Raw genomic sequence first — 26,753 nt, 5'->3', positions numbered from 1 at the left:
CTCCTGGTGTGTGAGAAATGGGTACTGATATGCTGGTAAATGATGATTGGTGTGTACTGTAGGCACAGTAGCTCAGAGTTCTGTTCTCCATCAGCTCACAAAATTCAAGAAAATGTAACAATTGGCTCTCGTGAGCCAGGACAAGCCAGCTTCAGCACACCATGGGGTATTGGGTCAAGGGTTTGCTACATCCCTCAGAGCAAAAGAATGTTTAAAAGTCTCTTTCTTGCACCTTCTCCAACTGTACCGTAAAATGTTATTTCAAGACCAGACAATAAATAAACTCTAAAGTTAACCTAGACTAGGCATAATACAGCTTTAAAAATCTACCCTACCTACAAAAAAAAGAAAGAAAAGAAAAACAGAAAAAAATCCTGCTCCTGCCCCATGCATGATAAAGTCCAACTTAATTTTTGTCATTTTCCTCCCTATTCTAGTCCCCTCTAAAACAGCCCTCTTCCCTCTTCATATAAAAGGTTTATGAAGTTCCTTCCACGTATTTTCTTTTGGAATAGAGATGGGTGTCGTATTAGAAGCATCTGTCCATTCTTCACTTTCTGTTGAAATTACCTCATGCAACATTTGAAGAAAGCTCAGCAATCACTTCCCAAAGTTGCATTTAAGAGATACATAAGACATCTGAAGCAAACAACAGCTGAGAAGAAATGATGTCAAGACCAGTTGAAGGTTGAAGGTAAACATTTGCCATCACAAAAACACCCCTGCATAGCTGGTCAGTACTTGTTACAATTCCAAGGCAAATAGACCAGTGGTGGGTTGCTCCCGGTTCGCTCCGGTTCAGGCAAACCAGTAGTGGTGATGGTGGGAGGCTCTGCCCACCCACCCAGACGTCATCAAAAATGATCTGCGCATGCGCAGAAGCACCACGCGCTCACAAAGCAAGCACACATTACCTGCGCGCTACCGATAGCGAACCTGTAGCGCCAGGTTTTGAAACCCACTACTGAAATAGACCTGAGTATACCTCAGAGAATCGTGGAAGTTCAAGGCAAAATATGGACTCACTGCATTTACATTGCTAAAATTTCTAAATTCTGAAAAGTGTGGACTGAAAAAACTTTGGAGTGACAGCTGATGCCATAGAAGAATATAAGAGATTAAATATATGTAAAAAGATTCCTTAAAGGGAAAGAAAATTCTTCTCTTAAATGCATATACAGCAAAATTCTTCAAATTGGGAAACACTTCTCTATGATCTAAAGTAGTTTGGGAGGATCTCTCACCAGCATGCGATGATCTTAGGACATCACATTTCTCTCTTCTTTAAGATTTTGTTCCAGAAAGTGTTCAGAGACAGATATATTGCCTCCATTATGCAATGTTGATTAATCAATCTGTCTATTGTTGAAACAATGAGTTACAGGAGTAATTAAGTCCTCTGTATGTACTGGGAGATCTCTAGACCTTTTCTAGAGAATTGCATCAGCCCATGCCACAAAATATAGGTCCTTTCCTAAAGGTTGCTTTGAAATTGACCTCAGTTACTTTAGGCCCGAGACTTGTACAAAACGAAACAAAGCCCTTGAAAATTCCAGGTGAAACCAAATAGAATTGATGCAGATTTTAGAACCATAGGACAAATTTCAGCTTCTAAACTTCAGAGTATTTGCCGCTCCCGGATTTCTCATGGCTCGATTCTACAAAAGATAAAATGATTTTAGTATTTGTTTTGTCTCGGATAGGAGAAACTAGAGATATATTTGCATTTAGATGAAACAATGGAGATGGATATTGCCAATATGCAAACATTTTAAATGTCACGTCACTTCTTTCCGTAAGTGAATTATGACCTGATCCACATACTGTAGCTCTGCTGAGTGCAATAAAATCGAATGGGTACTAAATATGTATTGCATCTTAATCTAAAATGCTTTATCTACTTTACTTCATGTTTGCACTGATCATTGACCATAAAAATATGTTGTTGTTCTTAGCAGGTGTTGGATTAGAAGACTTCCAAGGACCCTTCTAACAATATTCTCTTAGACCATCTGTTAGCCACTAGGTTTCTATCAGGATTTGCATTCTCCAAAATTTCTGCTTTTTCCCTTATTTACTAAACTTTCTACCCAAGTTCACAAATGTACCTACTTGTACTAACTGCTGACCATCGAGGTATACGTTGCATTAATTCACTCAATTCCACCTCCCCCCCCCATGCAACTACCTTGATCTTTGATGCAGTAATTTTAAGATCCCTGCTCCTCACTCATATGAGTTCCCAGTCAACAACATTGGTTTTATCCACATACAACGTATACACATTTTCATATCTTCAACCAACATTACTCTGACATACAGGAGCTGTAAACTGATCACTTTCCATCAACCTTCCCTAAATAGAAGAATTGGAAACCAGACAAAATTTGCCAGTGCCACTGGATTCAGGCAAAGGCTACTTGAGGAAGGGACAAACCACTGGTTCTTTAAGAGCCAAGGAGAACCATTAGGGATTCTTCAGAGATGCCAGGATCCAAGCATATCTCACCTCCGAGGAGATCTGTGACTCTGTTGCTTCCAAGTCATTCCTGGGTTGTTTTCACCTTTTAATTCAGGGTTTAATAAAGGGTTCTTTTCAGGAAGACAATTGAGGCAAGTGACAATTGAGGCAGGTGACTAAAGAGTCTCCCATGAAAGGCTTATCTGGAGCCTTGAGAATTTTCCAGTGACATTTCATTGCCTCGCGGTTTTTGCATCTATTTTAAAATTCATCTCTTGGTGAATTTTAATTTTAGGCTTTTCTACCTCTGGAAAATACCATGCTACAATTATGTGAGTCTTCGGAGAAAGGCAGCATACAAGTTGAACAAATAAAATGTGGATATCTTTACTATTCTTTTCTTAAATCAACTTATCTTTCTGTCCTCCCCAAAAAACAAGAAAAAAATTGGTATCATGTGTTCAGTTGAATATTTCAAAACAGGAAAAATATCACACAACACTCGAGTGTTATTTTTCCCCCTTTATCTTTTATTTATATATCCTTGTTACCATTTTATAGCTCACCTCTGCCAAGGCTGCATTTATTCCTGTATTCCTTGAAGTGCCATAGGATGGTACTGCTCCTGTATTCACTTTGGACAACCCCATCCTGTTGCTTGAAGAGACTGGATTAGCCGGAAGTGCTCTCTGAGGTGGTTTTAGTCTGGAAGAATCCTAGGGAAAAAAGTAAGAATTCTTCAATTTTTATTATATATGATATGATAGAAGATAGGTAGATAGATAGATAAGATAGATAGATAGATAGATAGATAGATAGATAGATAGATAGATAGATAGATAGATAGATAGGAGAAAGAGAGAGAGAGAGAGAGAGAGAGAAAGGGAAAGAAAGAAAGAAAGAAAGAAAGAAAGAAAGAAAGAAAGAAAGAAAGAATAAACATTATACAGATCTTATAACTGGATAGATAAACAGATATCTATTAACAGTGTGGTATAAAGAACATTAGAAGAGCTCAGAAAGGAAAGCAATTTATTAGGCAGAAAAAACATTCACGATTTAAGGTATATTCTCCAACTAAAACAGCCCAAATATGGTGGTGTTGCAACTTCAGAATTCTTGGACAGCAATGCAATACACCTGGAGGCCACCAGATTTGTGAAGGTCAATTTAAGATAATTATATTCTGCTATTCCTTTTCACGCTTTATGGTGTATACAAATATTATGCAAGACAAAAATATGCACTGATTTGCATTTTTAGAAGATGTACATGAAAAAAATAAAACAAATTGTTCCCACCATGTTTTTTCTGTCTCTCTCTGTGTGTATCAACAGCCATATGGTGCAATGGTTAGAATGCAGTATTGCAGGATGACTCTGCATTCCCACTGCCAGGAGTTCGAGCCTGACCTGCTCAAGGTTGACTCAGCCTTCCATCATTCCAGGCTGTTGGGGGCAATATGCTGACTCTGTAAAACTGCTTAGAGAGAGCTGTAAAGCACTATGAAGCAGTATATATGTCTAAGTGCTCATAACTGGCTCATAACTGCTGCTGATTCTCATATAAGAAACCAACGTGCTATACATGGAACTGATCTTGCAGAAAGTGCAGAAACCTCAGTTAGTATGAAATACAATAACAACATTCTGTTCAGACTGCATCAGTCTCAGATGTCTTTTCACTGAAGTCCCATGACAGGCTGTATGGTTGTTATAGATAAATCAGATCAGACAGATTCCGAATCTAAGTATCATAATTGTCATGTCATACATCCATGATGTATTTGCACAATCAGATTCAGGAAATGTTTTGGGCACTTTTGGTTTCAAGGAATGAACAGTTGTAGCCTGTTAGGGCCTAGGAACTGTTAAAAAATAATGTTGAGACATGGCTTGGTTCACCCACAAGGCTAAATTAAAAATCTGGAACCCAGGGTTTACTAAACCCACTATACATTATGCCAAGCTAAAAATGAAGTTCAGTTCCTCATCACTGAAATGAGATGTTCTATGCAGAGAAGAGATTGGAAGGGAAATTCATTAGACACAAGGTGGTGCTGTCATTTCAACCTTATTGGTTTTGCCAACGAACTTCAATCTGTTTGAGATGAAGTGGTAAAGGCGGTAAGAGAAATCTGTGAGGAGCTCCCCACTTTCCCTTTCTGCAGCTCTCAGGCCCCAATATATTACTCTACTAAACTTTGGCAGTAATCCCACCAAAACACAAAAACGCAAGTCCTTTGCCGTTTATTGATGGGAATCTTTTTTTAAAAGCTTAATTCTCTCATTCTGATAAAGGTAAAGGTTCCCTTGTACATATGTGCTAGTCATTCCCGACTCTAGGGGGTGGTGCTCATCTCCGTTTCAAAGCGGAGGAGCCAGTGCTGTCCAAAGACCTCTCCGTGGTCATATGCCGGCATGACTAAATGCCAAAGGCACATGGAACACTGTTACCTTCCCACCAAAGTGATCCCTATTTTTCTACTTGCATTTTTACATGCTTTCGAACTGCTAAATTGGCAGAAGCTGGGGCAAGTAACGGGAGCTCACCCCATTATGCGGCACTAGGGATTCGAACAGCCAAACTGCCAAACGTCTGATCGACAAGCTCAGCGTCTTAGCCACTGAGCCACTGCATCCCCCTCATTCTAATATATACAAGCAAAACCATTCTCCTGAGAATAAATACTTCTCTTATAGTAATGCTGGATCCTGAACTACTTTCAGTATATTACCACATCAACCACTATGCTTCCTTGCTGCATCAACCCGTCAGTCAAAAACCCTATATAATCCTATATATTTTCCTTGTCAATACTTGCTTACACAAAAGAACTATGAATGCTCCTCTTATAGGCCAGGTCATGCCAGTACAAGTGACAGTCAATCTCAGATATAAGACACACCAGTGGTGAAATGTAAAATTTGTTACTACCGGCTCTGTGGGCATGGCTTGGTGGGGGGTAATGTGACTGGATGGGCGTGGCCAACTTTTTTTTTTTTTTTTACTTTTAAAAGCATTTTTTCTACAACCTCTTCGGCCGAAGAGGTTTTAGAAAAAATGCTTTTAAAAGTAAAAAAAAAAGCCTCTGATGATCGCGCGGCTCAGCTGGGCATGGGGGTGGGGCAGGGATTTTTGCTACCAGTTCTCCGAACCACCTGCCACCATACTACCGGATCGGGCGATCCTGTCTGAACCTGGAGCATTTCATCCCTGAGACACACCCAAATGATACACTGTTTATATCTGTGTTGAGAAAAATATATGGTCCAATTATACAATGCAGATTGAAGCAGATACTTCTACTCTAAAGTTACATCAGAACACATTTGGTAGCAAATACCAAATGTACTTGTTTGAATGCTCGCTATTTTTAAAACACCTGTACAGCTTACCCAGAGTTATTGACAAAGAGGATTTCATAGGTATATAAATTCCTCACCTGCTGAACCATGACGTTTGGAGGCAGAGGTGCGGGCCTGTTTGGTGGAGTTCGTTTTGGCAAATGCTTCTCCTCAGTACGATGTTCCAGAAAGGGAGGTTTCTTTGTGTAGTTAGGTGGAAAAGCCGGGGGTGGTGGCTGCCCCTGTCTCTTGAGCTCTGCAGGTGGCTCGCAGTATAGCACTTCAGATTTTGAGAGTGCATTCTGTATATCAGTAATCTACAAGCAAATCATACAAAGAGAAAGATGGCATTTCTATTTTATTAGTTAATGCGGCTGATTGACAAACAACTTTTTTTCTGGCTTCAACAGGGGACAGCACTGGATTGACCCTGTCTGGGCTCAAAACGATTTAGGATAGACTTAGTTCATGCTTAATTGGGGGACCTCAAGGGATTTGCATGGTTGTAAGTGAGAATTGGAAGTCAAAGAACAACTCCATTAAGTCACCAGGAGTCAAACTCATTTATCTTTTCCCTACTCTGGCAAATACTCACAGAGATCAAATAAGTTTACAGCAATCACTGCACTTCTATTTTCCAAATATCTTTCTTGAATGAGTGCTGCCAATATATTTTATGTCCTGGCTTAGAGTGTGTGTGTGTGTGTGTGTGTGTGTGTGTGTATGGATTTTTCTGTTCATTCTTGTGTCCTTATTTTTATAGGCTCCAGCACTTGGAAGAGTACATTTAAAATATAATCTATACATGTTCCCTATTGGAAATATTTGCAATAAATACAATTTGCAACTCTAAAATAGGACAAAATTAAGAGGCATTATAGTATAGTGGTTAAGAGGGTGAGCTTAGAAGCCTCCACTTGACTCACTGAGCAACTGAGTCAGGTATTATATTTTAGACCAGCCTTTCCCTGGGGCATTGCTTTAAGAGTAAAATGACAGACCCCCTACTTATACTGCCTCGAGTACAACATAAATTAACAAATAATTAATAAGTATTTAAATAATGATTTGCAGTGAGAAAAAAATGGTTGAAGATCCCAAAATAGTCTAATTCAGAGTTTATGGGAACTGACATATGGAACAAGTTTCTTAGAACATAACAAGGAAATTAGTTGTACAACTATGATATTTTGTTTCAAGTGGGTTCCACTTACTTTCGCTACCGGTTCGGAATCAGGAGCACGCATGTGCGCGCTCGCACTTTACTCTTGCGTCATGCTTCTGCGCATGCGCAGAGCATCCATAATGACATCCAGGCGGGTGGGCGGAGCCTCCCGCCGCCGCCACTACCTGTTCTCCCGAATTGGGATGAACTGGTAGAAACCCACCACTGTTTTGTTTGATAGCGTATTTTAAAATGCTGAAGAATCAGAGCATGGCTCAACAGAGATTTGAATGGAAATTAGTCATTTCAAAGTACCTTTCTCTGTCCTTGTGGAGTTTTCAATTTGAATGCTGGGTTGGCATGTCCATTCACTTCCTTCTGAATGGAAGGAGGTGGGCTGTATCCAAACAATAGGGACAAACAAGTATTATAAATCATTTCTGCAACTGCACTTGCATTATTTGTATAACGGTTTCTCTTACAAATAAAACCACATGTTTTTATTTAGACTAACATTGCAAAAAGGCCGATATACTCAGTAGCCAAATTTTAACAATTCATATTTCTATGGGTGAAATCTCTTGTTAAATATAATAGAGACTTCTTTTCATAACGTTTCTAGCAGGAGATCTATAGGGTAAGTGCTGACAGGTCTGAATAGTTATCTAAAATATAAGTGGAATTATGCCCTGGATATATTTCAAATTATAGTTCACACACTATATTAAGGCTCTTATATGTAATTCACCTCTCTTATATGTACTCAGCCACTGTGTTTGTAAATCAATTTAGGGCAGGAGTCTACAGAGTGAGATTTGCCAAAGGTAACCTTTCCCTAAAAGCCTTGAATATGGTCTATAAAGCTTTTCCAGAAACTCTAATGATACCTTTATAATATATGTATATACAGTAAATAAAAGAATAGTAGCTTGTCATGCATATGTATCCAGAAATCAAATGAAATATGAGGGGATATGAGCAACAACATATCAACCCTCATGCTTACTTACCATAAAAAAAAGCAATTATCTCATTTACTGACAAATCATCCATCCATCCATCCATCCATCCATCCATCTACCCACCCACCTACCCACTCACTCACTCATTCATTCATTCACCTTGGCTGTTCGGTTTTCTTGGGAGCAAAGATAGTCTTCTTAATTGGCACAAGTTTGGCTCTCCATTTGTAACAGCATAAAGCTATTCCAATTAAAGTCAAAAGCAAGATGGAAACCAGGACACCTATGATGATTGGAATAGGATCTGGACCGCAAAAAAAAAAAAGTCAAAATTATTCAAATCCATTGATTGTGCTAAAATGCAACCCCCCCCCAAAAAAACCCAAACCCACCCACTGTAGGATGCCAGCATTTGAACAGGTAATAGTGAAGGGCATATCTGTATCATGTGTCCCAATGCTGAATATGAGAGAGACAAAAACTTCACTTGCCATACTCCATCTTCCCCTCAGTTATATTGGTATGGACCACCAAATACATTGTGGTCCTGTGCCTCCTCTGCTCAGCCAAATCCCTGCCCCACAAGCTCTGTTCACATGTCAATGATCAAATAACAATACAAATCACACCCACTTTTTTCAAGCATGGGGCCACTGTCCAGGCTTCCTCCCTTTCCAGGTTTATCACAAAATGGAGGTGCCCATCCACTGAAACAATGGCAGTTGTGATTGTTGTTGCAAATCTGTATTGAGAGAACACCATCAGTGTTACTTCTGTAGTAAACACCCTGCTCAGGCCAATCCAATAACACAAGAAGCCTTTGCAACTTGCCTTGGATTTTGTTAGAGCTCAGTGCATTTAAAAGTCACCCCAACAATCCATGGTTATGTCCATCATCCCTCCCAAGAAATGCAGTGTTTAAACATTCTTTTCATTTTTAATACTTAAGCCACAAAGGGTATATTTGCATCTTTCAAAATTCACTTTGGGTTATATGTGCATTCCTGAAGAGGAACAGAGATGACTTCCCACTATTTTTAACCTCCCAATAAATACCCTCTCCATAACAAATGGCCATAACTTCTTCTCAAATGTAAAACCACAGCTTAAGGAAAGCCGTCCTTCCAACATTTGATATTTAAGATCAGTATAATACTTCATAGCCTATCTTTATGTTCTGAAGAGAACCCTAAGATCTGTTTAAAACTGTGAGAGAAGTATCAATTTAATTTTGCATGACGGACACCTACTCTAACATTTTGTATTCTGTCTCACCATTCTACCACCTCTTAGCCACCACTTGGGATTGTTTAGTGAACAATCCCATTTTTGCTATAAAAATATTCCAAGAAAAATAGATCATAAATACAAAAATGTTTTGCATTTTGTTCCACGAAAAGTACAAAAGCATTTATAGCCATTGAAATTTTACTTTTATTTCTTATTTTATTGTTCTCATCAATTCCTATTCTGTTTTGCTTACTTAAAAATGGGCATATTGCTCTCAAATTTTAGCCACATGATTTCAAGGGGCTGGCAGGGCATACGATGGGGTGCTAGAAGGACACATGCAGTGTAAATTTCTGCTCTAAAATATATTTTGGTCAATGTACAAATTAAACTGATTTTAAACAATATGTTTGATCCCTGTTCCAGAGGAAGAGTTTATTTATTTATTGGATTTTTAACCCACCTTTATTATTTTATGAGTAACTCAAAACAGTGGACATACATGTTTGTAATATTTTCTCTCCTATTTTCCCCACCCCAAATGGGTTGGGCTAAGAGAGCGAGTAGCCTAAGATCATCCAGCTGGCTTTCATGCCTAAAGTGGATTAGAATTCATAGTCTCCTGGTTTCTAGGCTAACATCTTAACCACCATACCAAACTAGCTCTCCAAATACACTTGAACTGGAAGTCTTTCTACAGCCAGGCATATCTTTGATAGGACATCTTTCTCCATGGATGCTATCTATTAGTTTTCTGAAACCCAACAAAAAGAATAAGAGCTAGCCAAGAAAGCAAGGAATACCGTATTTTTCAGAGTATAAGACACACCAGAGTATAAGACACAGCTTAGTTTTTGGGGAGGAAAATAGGGAGGAAAAAAATCTGCCTACCAGGTATTCATCTGGCTAGCGCCCTTAGTCTGGTCAGCTTCAGCACATTAGTTTGCTGATTTTTATCCCCTGCTTGGGGATAAAAAAAACAGCTTCTAAAGCACAACTGATCTTTGGAGAGAGAAGCAATGAGAAAAGCAGGCAAATCACGGAGATCGCTTCACTCGCTAGCGCCTCGTTAAGGCTGGAAAAAAACTTCACAGCTGAGAGTGGGAGGGAGCAGGCAAAGCGCTTCACTCGCTAGCGCCTCTGAGAGTCGGAGGGAGCAGGCAAAGTGCTTCACTCGCTAGTGCCTTGTTAGGGCTGAAAAAAGTTTCACAGCTGAAAGTCGGAGGTACCAGGCAAAGAAGGGAAGATCGCTTCACTGAAAAAGCTTCTGAAGCACAGCTGAGAGTCGGAGGTAGATTGCTTCACTCATTAGTGCCTCATTAAGACTGGAAAAAAGCTTCAAAAAAGCTACATTTGGAGTATAAGACCCACCCAAATTTTTAGCCTCTTTTAGGAGAGAAAAAAGTGTGTCTTATACTCCGAAAAATACGGTATATACAGTCACATGATATCTGAATACAAGGACAGATACTTACTCCATGGCCATGGCACTTTTTTCCACAATGTCCCCTATCAAAGAAGGAGGTATTCTGACAGTGGCCCTCAAAGCACACCTGTAGGAGAAACCGAATATTCAGAATTATACTAGAGTAGTGGTTGTTAAAATGTGGTTCTAAGTCCCCAAAGGCCCTGTCAGAGGTCCATGAAATCAAAATTATTTGCCAACATATGTTTAAAAACAATGCAGTATTAAAATCCTAGAGAATGTGTCTACTTTAATTTTTAATATAGTAAAAAAATGTTTAAGAAATGCTGTACTACAAGAATAATGCTATTAAATGATTTGGGTACAAGGCAGGCTTGGGGTGTAAAACCACTGCATCAACTCTGCGAAGCCAACTCTTGCAATTATCCCATAGGCAAGGCCATTGCTCTCAGCATCTGCTTAAGGCTAGCATGGTCCAACTAATAGAAGTTAATATATGGGAAGAAGGAGCAATAGTTTATGGGAGATGAAGGGTTACTAAACTAAGTCCCTCAAATTGCATAAATCTGTAATGCTGGATCCAACATGTTGTGTAGAGTGTGACTACATCCAGATTCAAGACTTGTAATGGGACTGACAGCATTGATCTTAGCCAAAGAGCAGCCTGCTCCAAGGGAGGGAAGCTACACCCAGCAGGTCCTTCTTACTCCAAGTTGTTGATTCTGAGGATTCCCTTTGGGTGTTTCTCTTTTTTTCAAAGTTGTATTAAACCTCTAAAACAAATTGTTGCATGCAATTAATTCTGGGGAAAAGCAAACATGTATTTTAAAAATGGAATAAGGTACAATAGGCATCCAGTGCTTACGTGACTGTCACCGCATTTAGTTCCTGTCATCACAAGTCCTGGGTCTAATATATCTCCTTCATCTTCTTCATTTCGATAGACGTGGGTACCACGACAATGAACTTCTCTTCCATTTAATTTGATAGTTGTATCAATTGCAACAGCATTGGTCTCCAGAGGCTTGGAAGCAGAACTTTGGCACTGTATCTTGCCACATTTAGCATTTCTGGAAAGGAAAATTTTGTCAGTCTTAGTATTCTGGCTAAGATCTTAGCTTCACACACACCCAACACAAAGGCTTCCATAACATTATTCACTTCCAATAAAATGAAGAGTCTTGAGGGACCTGGTCAGTCACATTCCATGTTATGTCCTGAAAAGTATATTTATTAGATGCAGAATATCCTTTTTCATGTTCACTGACCTCAAAATTACCCTACCAATAATAGGATAAGTAAAAACCCAGTGTCACATAGAGTTTTATGTACAGGTATTCAGACATTTACTGTGACTTTCCATTACTTTCTGAGATCAATTTTACTTCTGCTTTTCATTAATAAAACCTTTGTTTGCTTTGTGTATCTAAGGATGATAGAATTGCAAGAAAATGAGCATGCTTATAGTTGTAAAACAAAATACGGCTTGAAGAGCATTTTGATATCCCACTTAGAACACTGTATCTCTTTCTTTTCAGTATCAAGTGTGGAGAGTCCTGATCCATATTGGGATCAAAGTATTGGTGGCTTTTCTTTCTTTTTTTAAAAAAGGGGGTTATTTATGAAAACAGTCTGGAATTGTTGAAAAGCTTTAAGCTTCAAAAGATTTTTTAGAGAAATCTGCTGGAAGAAGTAAGGAGCTCCTATCTGGATTGGGAAAAGTACTTCAGATGATACATTCACACAACCCACGAGTCCTTTCTCTGCCGTTTAATCGACATATTGTTTATGTACGCAATAAGGAACAGCAGGAAAATGTTCATAGATATGATGAGGTCATGAAAAATAATCTCACTCTTTCCACAACCAGAAAAGTCAGGGTATGAACTTGTTCTGAAAGATTTTAATATAAGCAAAGCAAAAATGACAATTTGGTCTAACAAAATGGCCAATGAATTTGCAGCTATTTGCAACATAGGCTGGATTCATTTTTCTCATCTTTTAACTTGTGAGGATACTGAGTTATCTCATCTCACATGAAAACAGGTGGCTTTGTGTCTTTCTACCTTGTGTCGCACTTCCTGTAGTTCCCACTGATATCCTTCCCACAGTTCCCATAGGAATCTCCGGCAGCGTTAACTTTCTCAAAGCAAAGGTCAGGGGCTGGCCTTGCTCCTGTATGGAAAAGATTCACAAAGTACGGTGTTTGTGAAAGGTAACTTACCAACTGTATCACACAGCTGCGTAGCATTGGGTGTGAACCCATCAGTAAGGACAAAATAGTTGCTTCACTAGAACAGGCAAAACTGTCCCGTGGAATATATTTCATCTGATCCTCATGGGGTTTACCAGACGTGACTACAGGTAAGTCCTCGAGATACAGCAGTTCGTTTAGTGACTATTCAAAGTTACAACGGCAATGAAAAAAGTGACTTATGACCGTTTTTCACATTTATGAATGCTGTAGCATCCCATGGTCACGTGATCAGAATTCAGATGCTTGGCAGCTGACTCATATTTATGACGGTTGCAGTGTCCTGGAATCATGTGATCACTTTTTCTGAGCTTCTGGCAAGCAAAGTCAATGGGGAAGCCAGATTCATTTAAGAACTGTGTTATTAACTTAACAACTGCAATGATACGCTTAACAACTGCAGCAAGAAAGGTCGTTAAATCAGGCAAAACTCAATTATGGTCATAAGCTGAGGACTACCTGTATTCATGTACAAATAATCTATGATTATCTATAACTATATCTTATCTATCTATCTATCTATCTATCTATCTATCTATCTATCTATCTATTAAGTGTTTTTCTATCGAAACACCTGGTCTATCCCAACATGTGGGAGGAGGCATTCTGCTCCCTTTCACTTTTCAGCTCCAATCCAGGAACCCTCAAGCAGTCGCATTCACGACAAACCATTTTATACCAAATTTATATTGAGAACTTGTGGCTCAGAAGGTTAATTCAACTGCCTAACATGCAGGAAGCTCAAGTTCGAATCCAAGTAAGGGTATGGCTAACTGATGAAAGCTAAAAAGCTTGAAATAGATCTATACTAGTCTCCCTTTATTTATCAGCAATATATATATCAATATGTATATCCTGTTTCCCCCAAAATAAGACATCCCCTGATAATAAGCCCAATTGGGCTTTTGAGTGCATGGCAATAAGGCCAAGCACTTATTTCAGGGTTCAGAAAAATATAAGACAGGGTCTTATTTTCGGGGAAACATGGTATGTATATATATACCTCCCCATCACAAGACCCACTGAAGCTCTTATAAGCAGAAGAACACTGACATCACCTAAATTCCACTGAAGATGTTACCTAGCCTGGTAATGAAACATTTGGAAACCAACCCACAAGCTCAGAGAACGAACTTCCACCCTCACATATCTATATTTATGATTATTTGAAATAAAACCGTGCAGAAATATCACATTGCATTTTTAAAAAGCTTTTTAGCCCTTGGGATGAAAATTTGAATCAATTTTCAAACTTAAAAATATATTTTTTTTAAAAAAAAAACCAGACTTGACTTGGCAAGGTCACACTATGGCGTTCTGATTTAGTGTGTTATGTGTCAACCCAGCCATTGCACTTTAAGGATCATGTTAGGATTAGGGTAGAGTGATATGGACTCAATCAACAGCCTGACTAGGTGGCTCAGTGGCTAAGACACTGAGCTTGTCAATCAGAAAGGTCGGCAGTTCAGCAGTTCGAATCCCTAGTACAGGTCTCCTGCGTGAGCAGGGGGTTGGACTAGATGACCTCCAAGGTCCCTTCCAACTCTGTTACTGTTACCATTTAACATGTTATCCAACAAACCATAATTCAGCAAAGCAAGGCTTAGAATGATGCATAAAAGTAGCTGCCTGGCCTTTACTGATCACAATAGCCTCTGCGGATGAACACCTGCATTTTCCCTTTCTCTATTCTTCTTTCTTGATGTAATTATAGTTCCATAAACTAAAAATAAGAACAATCTTCTCCTTCCTTTTTCTTACACCTGTGAATGCAAGGGGCCTCTTGTCTTTCTTAGAGATTGGTCCTCCTTACCATATCCCCAAAGCTGCAAACATTGCTGCTCGTACGTCAGACACATTCCATTGTAGCAATATGCCCTGCCATCCTCGCATGGGGTACCGTCCATCTGATAGAAGTTTGCAGGGCAAAATGGTGATTTGCCCGAACAGTATTCTGGTAAGTCGCATGTTCTTTCCTGTTCCCGGCAAAGAGTTCCAGATGAAACCAACTAAAGGAAGGGAAAATAATTAAATATTTATTTCAGGGTAGTGTAGAATACTTGGCATTTCAGTTAAGGTAGCTAAGCATTGATCTAGGTGCTTCAGATGTGTATATCATAGATTTATTCTGAAGACAAGTTCAACTGACTTTCAGTTCTCTTCATTCTGTATAGCAAATTTCATTTCCATTCAACCTAATTCCTGAAGCTTCACTGAAGGGAACAAACTCCTCATTATTGCCCCCAAATTACATTTTTGTTGTCTCAACTCTACAAAAAGAATCTCTTTTTGTCAAAATCCGAGGACATTTTTTCAAACAAAAGCAATCTTGAACCATATCCTAATTTAGTCTTCCTGCTCAGTAATGCTTCATTACAATTTACTTACACCTTTACTTCATAGGAGAACCTATAACAGAGGAAGAGACCAAAGTTGGGATAGAAAATATTAAACCTCCTAGTAGCCTCAATGACTCCCTAAAAGAATGCAAATGACCAACTGTCGGCAAGGAATATAAATCTTTCCATTCCCCACCATCCAGTCAGAGCTGAAGAAGCTGCTTGAATGAGATGTGAAATGTCTTCAAAGAAAAACAAGAAAGTCCAGTTGCCTCTTGAAAAAGCACCTTTGGGATGGAAAATATTCCATGTTCAATTCCCAGCATTTTCTGTTTTTTTGTTTTTTTTTTAATATTGTATTTATTTCTTAAAAGCTCCTGGAAGGATGAACTGATAACTTTTAGCAAGTGGCTTAATGGACACAGAGCAAGTAGAACATCTGGTATATATTATATAAATTTTAAATGATCACTTTAACAGGCAATATTCTGCTAGCACTAGGCTACCCTATTTATTTTCAGGCAGATCATGCTTCTAAAGCTGATTCTGGAGCTTCCTTTGCTTAACAAAGGAAAGGAACTACTGTTTGCATGCAACACTTAAGAATCACTGATACTTTTCACCGTAATGGGGAATGTGGTCCCTGCTTGAATTTGCATGGAAGGTACTTTCGCTCTGTGATGGTATCCAGACAGCTGTATTCAGCTGTCACCATGTAAAGAACTAAGCTTTTGAACGCCACCACAAGCAATCCAAAATATCAGATGGTGATGGTGTGCAAGAATTCAAATGTTGCATATTGAGTGGCTTTGCCTGACCAACTTGAGCAGCAATTTTAAGCAAACCCAAGGGATGCATTTATGAAAGCAGGGCCTCCAGGAGACATATGGGAAAAACCCAGCATACCAAGACTATTTTAAGTACATTTTCCTAAGAAAGCTATAATGTAAAGTGATACGCAGGAATCTTTTGTCTGTATATTTATCTACTCCACCCTACCCAGGAAATGAAGCTCAATCTGTAGAGAAATCCAGATTTCTCAAATTCAGTAAAATATAACAGACAACAGAAAACAGACATCAGTAAGAAGCAGAGTCAGAGAAAACTTTAAATGAAGATTTTTTTTCTTGCCAGACACCACATGTAAAAAAAACTGGTAACGCAAGCAAGCAGAAGGCTTAACTTCAGGCCCAGCTGGGTCAATAACCTCCTTTGAAAGACAAGCTTCGCGTTTGTAGTTCTAATCTCAGGGTGGGACTAATTTTAGCCAAAACAGCTGCTTTGGGTGGCTTCCCAAACATATAAAAGTGAGAAAATCAGAACCTGGTTGTCTCTATCTATCCTATGCTATCTGGCAGGAGAGGCATGCTGTGGGTACTGTCAGCCAAGGAATGTCAGTTGGTGGGGCCCTGAAGAAGAATGGCGGCAGACCTCTGGAACATGATCCCTCCAGAGATTAGACTGGCCCAATCCTGCAGGCCTTCCATAGGGCCTTGAACACCTGGTTCTGTGTTCAAGTTTAGGATCCTGAGCGTATGACAGCACCTGTTTCCTGGCTATACTAAGGGCTTTTTATGATTTTCAAGCTGCTATGTGTTTTATTATGCATTTTATTTTGTATTTGTGTTTATATATTGTTCTTAATGTTGTGAACCACAGAGAGTTATGTACCATACTTGAGATGGGCAACCATATAAATGGAATAAAACGAATAAAGAAACTTCAGTTTTGCTTAGGCTTCTCTGCTTTGTCTGATATCTTCAAGTCAGTCTTGACCCCTGGTATCAATTCAGAAAATTGGCATGCCATGAATTTGTTTTCGTAGCATTTTTCAAAAGTTATTCATCCTTACCTTCTTCCTAGGACTGAGAGGGTATAACTGACTCTCTCTCCCTGATACCCAGGTAGCCTTCACGTCTAGGACAGGACTACAATTCATAATCTCCTAGTTTCTAGACTATGTCCTTAATCACTAAATCAAACTGACTCTATAAACTTTTGCACAATGCCATAAAACTCCTGGTAACAAGTAGAATTGGCCATATAATAGCCAAATCCAGGGCCCTTGGACAATTGCACAGTTAAACAAACTCCTGTTTTAAATGACTGAGTTTCCTGAGAATAAATGCAGAAACAGTGTATGCATATTTGCAACTAAAATTATTTCCTGATTACAACTTCTGCAATTCTGTATACTTAAACCCAAACATTTTATTACATATCCTTAAGTTATGACAATGGTGTGTGTATGGCATGTTAAGACACACTGCTTGATAGGTGGTTATGATAGGTAGACCAAACCCTATGGCCACCTGAAGATGGGGTTCTTTAAGGCCTTCCCCCACAGCCTCTACTCCTTTCCCCACACCCAGGGCATCCTATTTGGTATTGTGCCACCAACCCAGTCCTCTCTGGCACTTAATTACCCACAAATAGATGAAGCAATCATGTAACCCTAACCCTGTTTTTCTTCCTGTTGCAGTGATTCAGAAGAGGATGTGTGTCCTGAGGTTACAATCTTTCCAAATCAGAGTGCTGATTCAAATGAGAATTCAAGCCTTTATTATGCATATTAAAATTAAGAAACTGAAGAGGAATAGAAAGGCACAGGTAAAAGGAAGGTAGTCCCACCTTGCATTTGTGACAGCAAGTTCCATGAGCACACTCAGCGCCCTGCTTCAGAGTGCAATTAGCAGCGTTGCAACAAGGATTATGACATTCCTGCAGAAGAAATAACAGAAATGACATGTGCTGCACTTACAGAACAGATGTTCTATATCTGAAAACATTGGAAAGCATTTGGCTGTCTTTCTGGGTGGCTTGTAAGATTGTAGCTAGATATGCTTTTACTTTTCATGCCAAGCATAACAATCTCCAAGAAGCTTCAAAGTTGCTTCTTAAACATGTCACATCTGGGACTCAAATGCTTCAATTCTCAAATAAATTGAGATCAAAACACCAAAACATCAGGTCTGAGTTTCTCAAATGATGGAATCTGCACCTAAGTTTCTTGGACAATAGCATCAGTATTGTCTCTCTGCTTTTTTTCTGAATACTTAATTTCCAATGCTTTTGGATTGCATTTATAGATTCTAAACTCTAGAAAGAAGAGGATTGATGTTCTTCTCAAGTAGCGAAAAAGGGAATGAGGAGGTGTGGGTGGAAGGAAATAATTCTGAAGCTCTTCCCCGTGTTCATTAAGTTACAATAGCCACATTGCTAGAATAAACAGAAGCTTTCAAACCAGAAAAAATATTTGGTGGAGGCAATAATAGAAAAGATAACTAGAAGAACATACTTCTCATTATTTCTTAAGGAATACCTAAATACTAATTCCCAGTTGACTCTGAAAAATCTGTGAAACCAACCAAAAGGAATTACCTCCACTTCTCCACAATCACATTCTTCCCCTTCTTCCAGATACCCATTTCCACACCTCTGTCCTCCATATAAGGTCCTTGTATCTGGCATATTGTAAAGACACATCCCACCGCCAGATTGCAGATACCGTTCCAGCTCTTTTCTATTGCATTCGTTGAAGACTCTGGGGAAGGGTGCCCTGTAAAACACCCAAGGAGCAATCTTGAACTGACTGTTATTATTCAAGCATTAGTACCTCTGAAAGCTTCTACAATTGGGCTTTATTAAAAAAAAAAATTAACCAATAAAATACACATTAACATAAAGGAGAAAAGGAAAAAGGGAAAAGTTAAAAAGTGAAAAGAATACATAAAATAACATATATAAAAATGATGTTTGACTTTTTTCAATACAGAGACAATTATATAATTACAACAACCTCTAAGTTTAAGTAAACCTTTAAAGTATTGACAACCAATATTAAAAAAATAACATATTCTTAGTTATTAATGTAAAACATAGAAGCTTATTAACTGTAAATAAATTATAGCCATATGCAGGTAGTCCTCAATTTACAACAATTCATTTAGTGACCATTCAAAGTTACAATGGCACCGAAAAAAGTGACTTATGACAACCATTGCAGTATCCCCAATGTCATATGATCAAAATTTGGGCACTTGGCAACTGGCTCATGTTCACATAAAAACCATGTTATTAACTTAAAAACTGCAGTGATTCATTTAACAACTGTGTGAAAAAAAATCATAAAATAGGGCAAAATTCACTTAACAACTGTCCTGCTTAGCAACAGAGATTTTGGGCTCTGTGGGTTTTAAATCAAGGACTAGCTCTATTTGACAATCCACAATATTTCTGTTGTCAAGTTAAATCTAATCCTCAAATCACAAAGTCAAAATTTCATTTTTCTGTTGATCCTGCAGAAAATCTAACAATAGTCCCCAGGCCGCAAGCTCTACTTGTTCCTTTAATAAATATTATTGTAACTTTGGTGACTCACTTGACTTAGTTCACTAAAAGTAGGACTACTACTGGAGGGGAAGGAAGGAAAAAGGAAAAAAGTTGGTCCACTTTGCTGGAAAGTGGATGTTGGCTGAATGACAATTATGTCCCTGATCATCTAGTACAAGGGCCATAACTTTGAATGACAAATTCTAACTTGCCAGGTGCTGTGATTGTTTTCCTAGTTGTAAAGAATTGCCTTTGGAAGAGTAACTAAGAAATCAGGATACTAACTCAGGATTCCTGAGTTACTAAGAAAGTAACTCAGGAATCAAATTGCCTTTGATTCCTGAAGAATCAGAGATAAATTTGGACCAAGTGCCTATAAAGGTGAAAACAAGCAGTGCATAACTCTTTGGGTCAAAGAAGGAATTTAGTTTTGAACTGATACCTTCTAAATGTTAACAGTGTTTTGCTCAATTCTTTATATACGAAACAGCTGAAAAAAATAAAATTAACGCTTTTAGTACTAAATTCTATTGAGACAATGAAAAAAGGGTACTGAGATGTCCTGTACAGTGTGACATTAGTGTATAATATTGAATTATAACATTATTTAAATGCAATACTAAACACTTGTGATGTTACAATATAAGCCCTGATTTTTGAACATGTGCACATAAGAAAGGGACCTTTCTCGCCTTTTGACACTGTTGTCCATCTTGCCTATTTTGATCTTGCCTATGGATGCCCTGAATGGGTTACATACTGTATGTATCGGTCATAGCCAAAAAAGTAATTCAGATAAAGCCCCTTTCCTTGTGAAGGCCTTAATTTAAGTGAAACATTTCATTTCAGAGCCACGGTGGCGCAGTGGTTAAAATGCAGTACTGCAGGCTACTTCAGCTGACTGCCAGCTAACTGCAATTTGGCAGTTCGAATCTCACCAGGCTCAAGATTGACTCAGCCTTCCATCCTTTTTTATACGCACATAAACAACTTACCCTGTTGCAGCAGCCATAATACATCCTCCATCTCTGGGACTGGCAGAGCAGCAGCCAACTGAATCATGACTCATGCCGAAGTTGTGGCCCATCTCATGGGCCATAGTGGCAGCAACTCCAATGGCATTTTCAGAGTGATCCTGTCCAAGCACAGAATTAAGATTACTTAATATTACAATTCTATGGTATATTTCCTCCTCCGGGCTCATTCATCCAAGGAGAGTGCATTAAGATCATAGCCCAATCTTGTCCATTTTAAATACATGCCAGTTGCCACGCACTCAAAGTTTGATCATGTGATTGTGGGGATGCTGTAATGTTTGTAAGTGTGAAAAGTGGTTATAAATCGTTTTTCAATGCCGCTGAATGGTCATTAAATGAATGGTTGCAAGTCAAAGACTACCTGTATGTAAATGTAACTTTTTTAAGGAATACATTCTTAAAAAACATTAAGGGCCTCCTTGCTGGATCATTCTATCAAATAATTGGCTTGTTATAGTGACATGAGAGACTGAGAGAAGCATTGTTTGTACTCCCAGGAATTAATATTCAGATGTACACATCTTGTGAACATGAAGAGTTATCAGCTGAAAGATTCAAATTATACTAATTTATTTAATACTGTTTTAAAGCCATTTAATATAGTGGCCATAATTTGTTTTGTGGTAGTTTAGTATCATATTTCTTACATTAATTATGTACCATAAAGCAGTACTTTTGCTTTTGAGTGTTCCAAAGCTACTCTAATGGCAGAAAGTGAAGAGGAACTAAAGAGGTGAAGGAGAGTGCAAAGGTTGGCTTGAAACTCAACATTAAGAAAGCTAAGATCATGGCATCCAGCCCTCTCAATTCCTGGCAAATAGATGGGGAAGAAATGGAGGTAGTGACAGATTTTATTTTCCTGGGCTCCAAGATCACCGCAGATGGGGACTACAGCCAAGAAATTAAAAGACGCTTGCTCCTGGGGACGAAAGCTATGGCAAATCTAGACAGCATACTAAAAAGCAGAGACATCACCCTGCCAACAAAAGTGCATATAGTCAAGGATATGGTTTTTCCAGTTGCAATGTATGGCTGTGAAAATTGGACCATAAGAAAGGCTGAGTGCCAAAGAATTGAGGCTGTTAACTATGGTGCTGGAAAAGACTCCTGCGAGTCCCTTGGACTGCAAGGCGATCAAACCGGTCAGTCCTAGAGGAGATCAACCTTGACTGCTCTTTAGAAGGCCAGATCCTGAAGATGAAACTGAAATACTTTGGCCACCTAATGAGAAGGAAGGACTCACTGAAGAAGAGCCTAATGCTGGGAAAGATTGAGGGCAAAAGAAGAAGCGAACGACAGAGAATGAGGTGGCTGGATGGAGTCACTGAAGCAGTTGGCATGAGCTTAAACGGACACCGGGGGATAGTAGAGGACAGGAAGGCCTGGAGGAATGTTGTCCATGGGGTTGCGATTGGTCGGACATGACTTCGCAATTAACAACAACAACAAAGCTACTCCTAGCAAGTTTTATTGAGTGAGCATGTGTTATTTGATTGAGGTTGCAGCCTATACAAAGCAATTTGGGCAGGAAATAGCAGAAACACGCAGTGTCCCTTCTGGTTATTTTGTTCCCCTTTGTGGACAAACCTATCAGCAAAACATTACTTCTCTCCCCCAAAATCTTCTGAAAAAAAGTTTAATTTTCCCTCCCTTCTCCATGATTAAACAGTCCAGCTTTTCAAAGCAAACCATAGCAGTAATGTCCATTAAAGGAACTGGACCCTGAAATTCCACCCCTCTGATGAAAAAAAAAAAATCAGCCTTAAGATCTCATCTTAAGATCTCCTCTTTTTGGGTTTGTTCCTATTTATTTCAAACTGTTTTGAACAAAGCAAGAATTTATTTATCAAGTGTAACTTACCATATTTACTCCTCCAGACTGATAAGCCGAACACATGGCCATCAGAGGGGCCAAGCCAATAGTAGTACCATGGAAGGACATCCCACTGTACCATGTTACAAGAAAGAGAACAAAATTGTGAATAAAAATTTGTCCATCTATGCATGCAGTTACATTTTGAAAGGAGACCATTTTATGTAGCCTAATATGACCGCTTGCACTATACTCTCCTGAGACAACAGCGAGGAACTGGATCAGATCTAATTTTGCATACCATACAAAGTACGATAGATGATCTCACAGGGAGGAACTTAAGAAGAGAGAATTATGAGAAAGCCTCACCCTTCTTCCATTTAAATCAGTAGAAAATACTGATCTAGCCTAGCAGGCGAGATTTGGTCCAAGGTTACTTATCCTTGCTGTAATTGGCATCTGGGAGGAGTCATACTGTTCCCAAATCAACAACTTACGTAATCAACTGGGCATTGTCGTGCTTTTTATTTATTAGTAATCTGCGCCGCCAAGCAAGAAATGACCAAAGCGTTGAATGTGGGTTCTCAGAGATGTCACACTTATTGTAGTCATTCCAGATTTCAAGTCCAACCAGAGCAATCCGTATGTTTAATGACCTATAGAACTAAAAGTTAAGGAGGGAGGAAAAGTAGAAGAGTTTTAGTTAATCAACAGACTTTGCGTCTATGAAACAGTTCTAATATGAGCTACCTTTCTAAGGAAGTTTTGTGACAGATTTTTATTTTTTCTTCCTGAGTAGTAAATGTCCGTATGGATCAGGGGTGTCAAACTGGCAGCCCGCAGGCCAGATGCATCACATGCAGGCCACGCCCACCCCAGCTCCACGAATGGGAAAAATGTCATGAAACGTCACGTGATGGTAATGTGATGCAGCAAGTTTGATACCCATGGTATAGACCAGGGCTGTCAAACTCCCAGCCCACGGGCCGGATACGTAACATGCTAGCCATGCCCATGCCCGGTTTAGCAAAAGGGGGAAAAGTCCCAATTAGTCACATGACGCCACTGTGACAACATGAGTTTGATACGCACATGGTATAGACAATATCATGATGTTTCAAAGAACTCCTGCTAAATTAAGTTCTTTGTGGTTTTCAGGTTTCTGGGATTGGTCTCCAAACAGAAAAAGTATTGTGAAGGACAGAAGCAACCTATACCACTTCTCTGCTCCAAAAGCACCCACCCACCATCAGTGGTATTCTTTCATTCAAGAGCATTATCACATTTTCAATATCACAGGGGAAAAATGAAATAGAAAAATTCATATTACTAAGATCCGTCAAGATATCCTATACTATTGAATCAATTAGAAAGGGTTTTAAAAATATCAACCATATTGGTATATCTTAAAATGAGATAAACAATTTCTTTTGTTTAGGTATTGGACTCCTCACATAATGTCTACAAAGAATTGGTTATTAACTGTGTTATGACAGAAGTGTCATACAGATGAGAGAACATTTACTCCTGTGTTTTTTTAAAATCTTCTGCTCAATTGTGTCCAATTCTTAGAGAATGCCTAGACAGGTCTCTGAAGTTTTCTTGACATGGTTTGTCAGAAATAGTTTGCCACTGCTTTCTTCCAGGGGCTGAAAGAGTATCTGGCCTAAAGTCACCCACTTGCTTTTGTACCCCAAGATGGGACTAGAACTCACAGTCTCCTGGTTTTTAGCTTGATGCTTTAACTATTCCATCAAACTTGCTCTCAGCTCATATGACATTATGATAAGATTCAATTAATGTTCCCTTTTTGCTTAATATTCACAAAATGATTAATAAACTATTATAAAGATCACTGTTGTTTAAAGATGTGAAGATGCCCTCAAACTGTATACCAAAATTTTGGAATCTACAGTTATATCCATAATTATTCATGATTGCAGATTCTTGAATTTTGACATATGATCATGGATGAGGGGTAGAAAGGAAAATCATTATTTCAGAGTTATTCTGGATTTACAGATATGTAATCATTTTCTCTTTATAAAGCAACATTCCATTGATAGCATGGAGAGACTGATTATATATTATCTTAAAATTTGGCTGCATGATATATAAAAATACACAAACTTTCTAATGAAACTTTTTCCTTCCTATAGTTGCATATTCCTTTTTTTTTCCTCTTTAATTTTCCTTTTCACATAAAAAGAATATATCCTTTTAGAAGATAAATGTTGTTCTGTAATTGTATTTTTTTTAGTAATAGAATAATTAAATTAAAAGGCAACTCTCCCACAACCTTATCTTTACTCCACGTTTCTTTCTTCTATCTGTTAGTTTCTGTTTTTCTTTTTTAGAAAATGTGGGGAATTACACAGAACAGGCAGTTAAATATTCAGCTTTTCCTGATTTCTTATTTTAAAAGATAACAGGTTTTATAAAACATATATATCTGGTCTTACTTTATCTACATAATTGGCAGCTTCCACCAATTTATTCTTGGTTGCTTGAAGATCATATTTATTTTTCTGAAACTGAAATAGAAAAAGAAATTCAGCCATAATCAGTGCTGCTGAACTGCAAAATAATCAATCAAAACTATGTTACATTTTCATAAATACAATGAATAAGGTGCCATACAGCCATTTCTAGCTGTAGATAATACAGTCATGTACAGCTTGTTACTGCCTTGTTGCCAGGATTTGAAATCCAAGTCAAGTTTATCCCATGGATGTTATAAGTCAAGTCTTATAAGTCAACTCTTAATTCTTTGAGTTAAGAACATCATGACCAATGAAGTTTGTTTTCCCTAGCTTCTGTTCTTCTAGCACATGTTTGACTTCTAGCACATGTTTGATAAATAATGTAAAGTATCCACATGTTTATTCAATGAGTGTTCTTCTTCATTGTCTTAATGTTTTCGGTTGTATGAAGTTTGAAATAATATTTCCATCACATTTGCAAAAAGTACAGCCTGCAGAGCAGACCATATGTAGGTAGCAGCAGCCCAGAATAGACAGGGTAAATACGGATTATAATGTTTAAACTGGGGATAGCTGGGTGGCAGGACTTTGAGTAAAATGATTGCTCGAAGCTTGAAGATGCTTACAGCACTTACTTCACTAGCATATCAGAAACTTGGAATTGGCCTATCTCTTTTGAAGCATAGCCCACAAGGGGCTACAATCTCTGTATTGTATTAATAGGCAACAAGATTGGGGTGTGATAGGGATGCAAGGCAAGAAACCAAATAGGCTTCACCTAAGAGCTATGGTGGTGCAGTGGTTAAAATGCAGTATTGCAGGATAACTCTGCCCACTACCAGGAGTTCGATTCTGACCAGCTCAAGTTAGACTCAGTCTTCCATCCTTCTAAGGTTGGTAAAATGAGAACCCAGATTGTTGAAGGCAATTTGCTGACTCTGCAAACCGCTTAGAGAGGGCTGTAAAGCACTATGAAGCGTATATAAGTCTAAGTGCCATTGTTATTGCTAAGTGCTAACCAGTAACATATGAATGGTATCCCAACTTCCAAAGCCAACAGAGAAATCCAGGGAGGTTTGCTTCCCATTTGTTCCATTTTTTACCTACAACAGTTGAGGCATTATCTTAAGCACAGACTTCAGAAGCGTTTGGGTCTTTGGGAACAAAAGCTTGTGTTTTAGAAAACAATATTTTTAATCCTTCTTCCCTATGGTTAGCTGGTTGCATTACCTTCATTTAGCCTTATGGCAACTCAATCTACCAGAATGTATGAATATACATTTCTGTAATTTGATATGTTAGGCATAATTCACGGAGATAATGAGAGTTAAGTGAAGGAACATCTGGAAAGCTGGATCTCCCTTCTCATCCCCTCCATCCCATGGGTTTAAGTGGGCTTTATAAACTTTTTCTTTAATAAAGAATGATGTAAGATTTATTTATTCATTTTTGGGAACTGACTATGAAGAGCTTGCCTGTTTCTGGTTAAGGAAACATAATTTAATTAAATGCATTAATTTATATTTATTTATTTATTTATTATTGTGATTTATATGATTTATATGATTTATATGCGATTTATGTTTCTATATAACAAAATATAGAAAGGAAACATTTGGAATCTCAAGAAACTCCTTTATTGTCTCCCCCCACCCTCTCTCACACACACCTTTTCCATAGAGGGAAAGAAAAATGAAATGACACTTTTGTTCATTTCACTAAGAATATATTATAACCATAACTCAGCAGAATCTGAACACTTTTAGCTATAATTCATGAGTAAGACAAGATGGCACATTCACTCTAAGATAATTGAATAAAAAATTATTGGGTGTATTATTATGCACCTTATACTTGGCAAATTCAGAGTCACATAATTGGAGACTCAGGTGTATGATGTATGG

The 26,753-nt window shown here is 38.4% G+C and overlaps 1 protein-coding gene across 1 annotated transcript in view; it reads right to left on the bottom strand.

Moving 5' to 3' along the window:
- Window positions 1–1,576: 1,576 nt before the first annotated feature.
- Window positions 1,577–26,753, bottom strand: part of ADAM19 (ADAM metallopeptidase domain 19) — a 62,326-nt gene continuing 37,149 nt past the window's right edge. Inside the window, exons 8-23 of the mRNA XM_070933840.1 lie at window positions 24,829–24,900; window positions 22,864–23,030; window positions 22,415–22,499; window positions 20,512–20,651; window positions 18,566–18,743; window positions 17,816–17,905; window positions 14,659–14,854; window positions 12,658–12,766; window positions 11,457–11,661; window positions 10,641–10,718; window positions 8,569–8,677; window positions 8,095–8,239; window positions 7,289–7,370; window positions 5,907–6,125; window positions 3,028–3,177; window positions 1,577–1,658 (exon numbers count right to left, since the gene is read on the bottom strand). Of these exons, the coding sequence (XP_070789941.1) occupies window positions 1,605–1,658; window positions 3,028–3,177; window positions 5,907–6,125; window positions 7,289–7,370; window positions 8,095–8,239; window positions 8,569–8,677; window positions 10,641–10,718; window positions 11,457–11,661; window positions 12,658–12,766; window positions 14,659–14,854; window positions 17,816–17,905; window positions 18,566–18,743; window positions 20,512–20,651; window positions 22,415–22,499; window positions 22,864–23,030; window positions 24,829–24,900 (2,079 nt within the window). The 3' untranslated portion in view covers window positions 1,577–1,604. The remainder of the gene's footprint in view (window positions 1,659–3,027; window positions 3,178–5,906; window positions 6,126–7,288; window positions 7,371–8,094; window positions 8,240–8,568; window positions 8,678–10,640; window positions 10,719–11,456; window positions 11,662–12,657; window positions 12,767–14,658; window positions 14,855–17,815; window positions 17,906–18,565; window positions 18,744–20,511; window positions 20,652–22,414; window positions 22,500–22,863; window positions 23,031–24,828; window positions 24,901–26,753) is intronic.

This window comes from Pituophis catenifer, unplaced genomic scaffold, assembly GCF_029215685.1.
Source record: "Pituophis catenifer annectens isolate HBS135680 unplaced genomic scaffold, rPitCat1.0.hap2 SCAF_2, whole genome shotgun sequence".
NCBI lineage: Eukaryota > Metazoa > Chordata > Lepidosauria > Squamata > Colubridae > Pituophis > Pituophis catenifer.
This window is presented reverse-complemented; position numbering and strand designations above follow the sequence as displayed.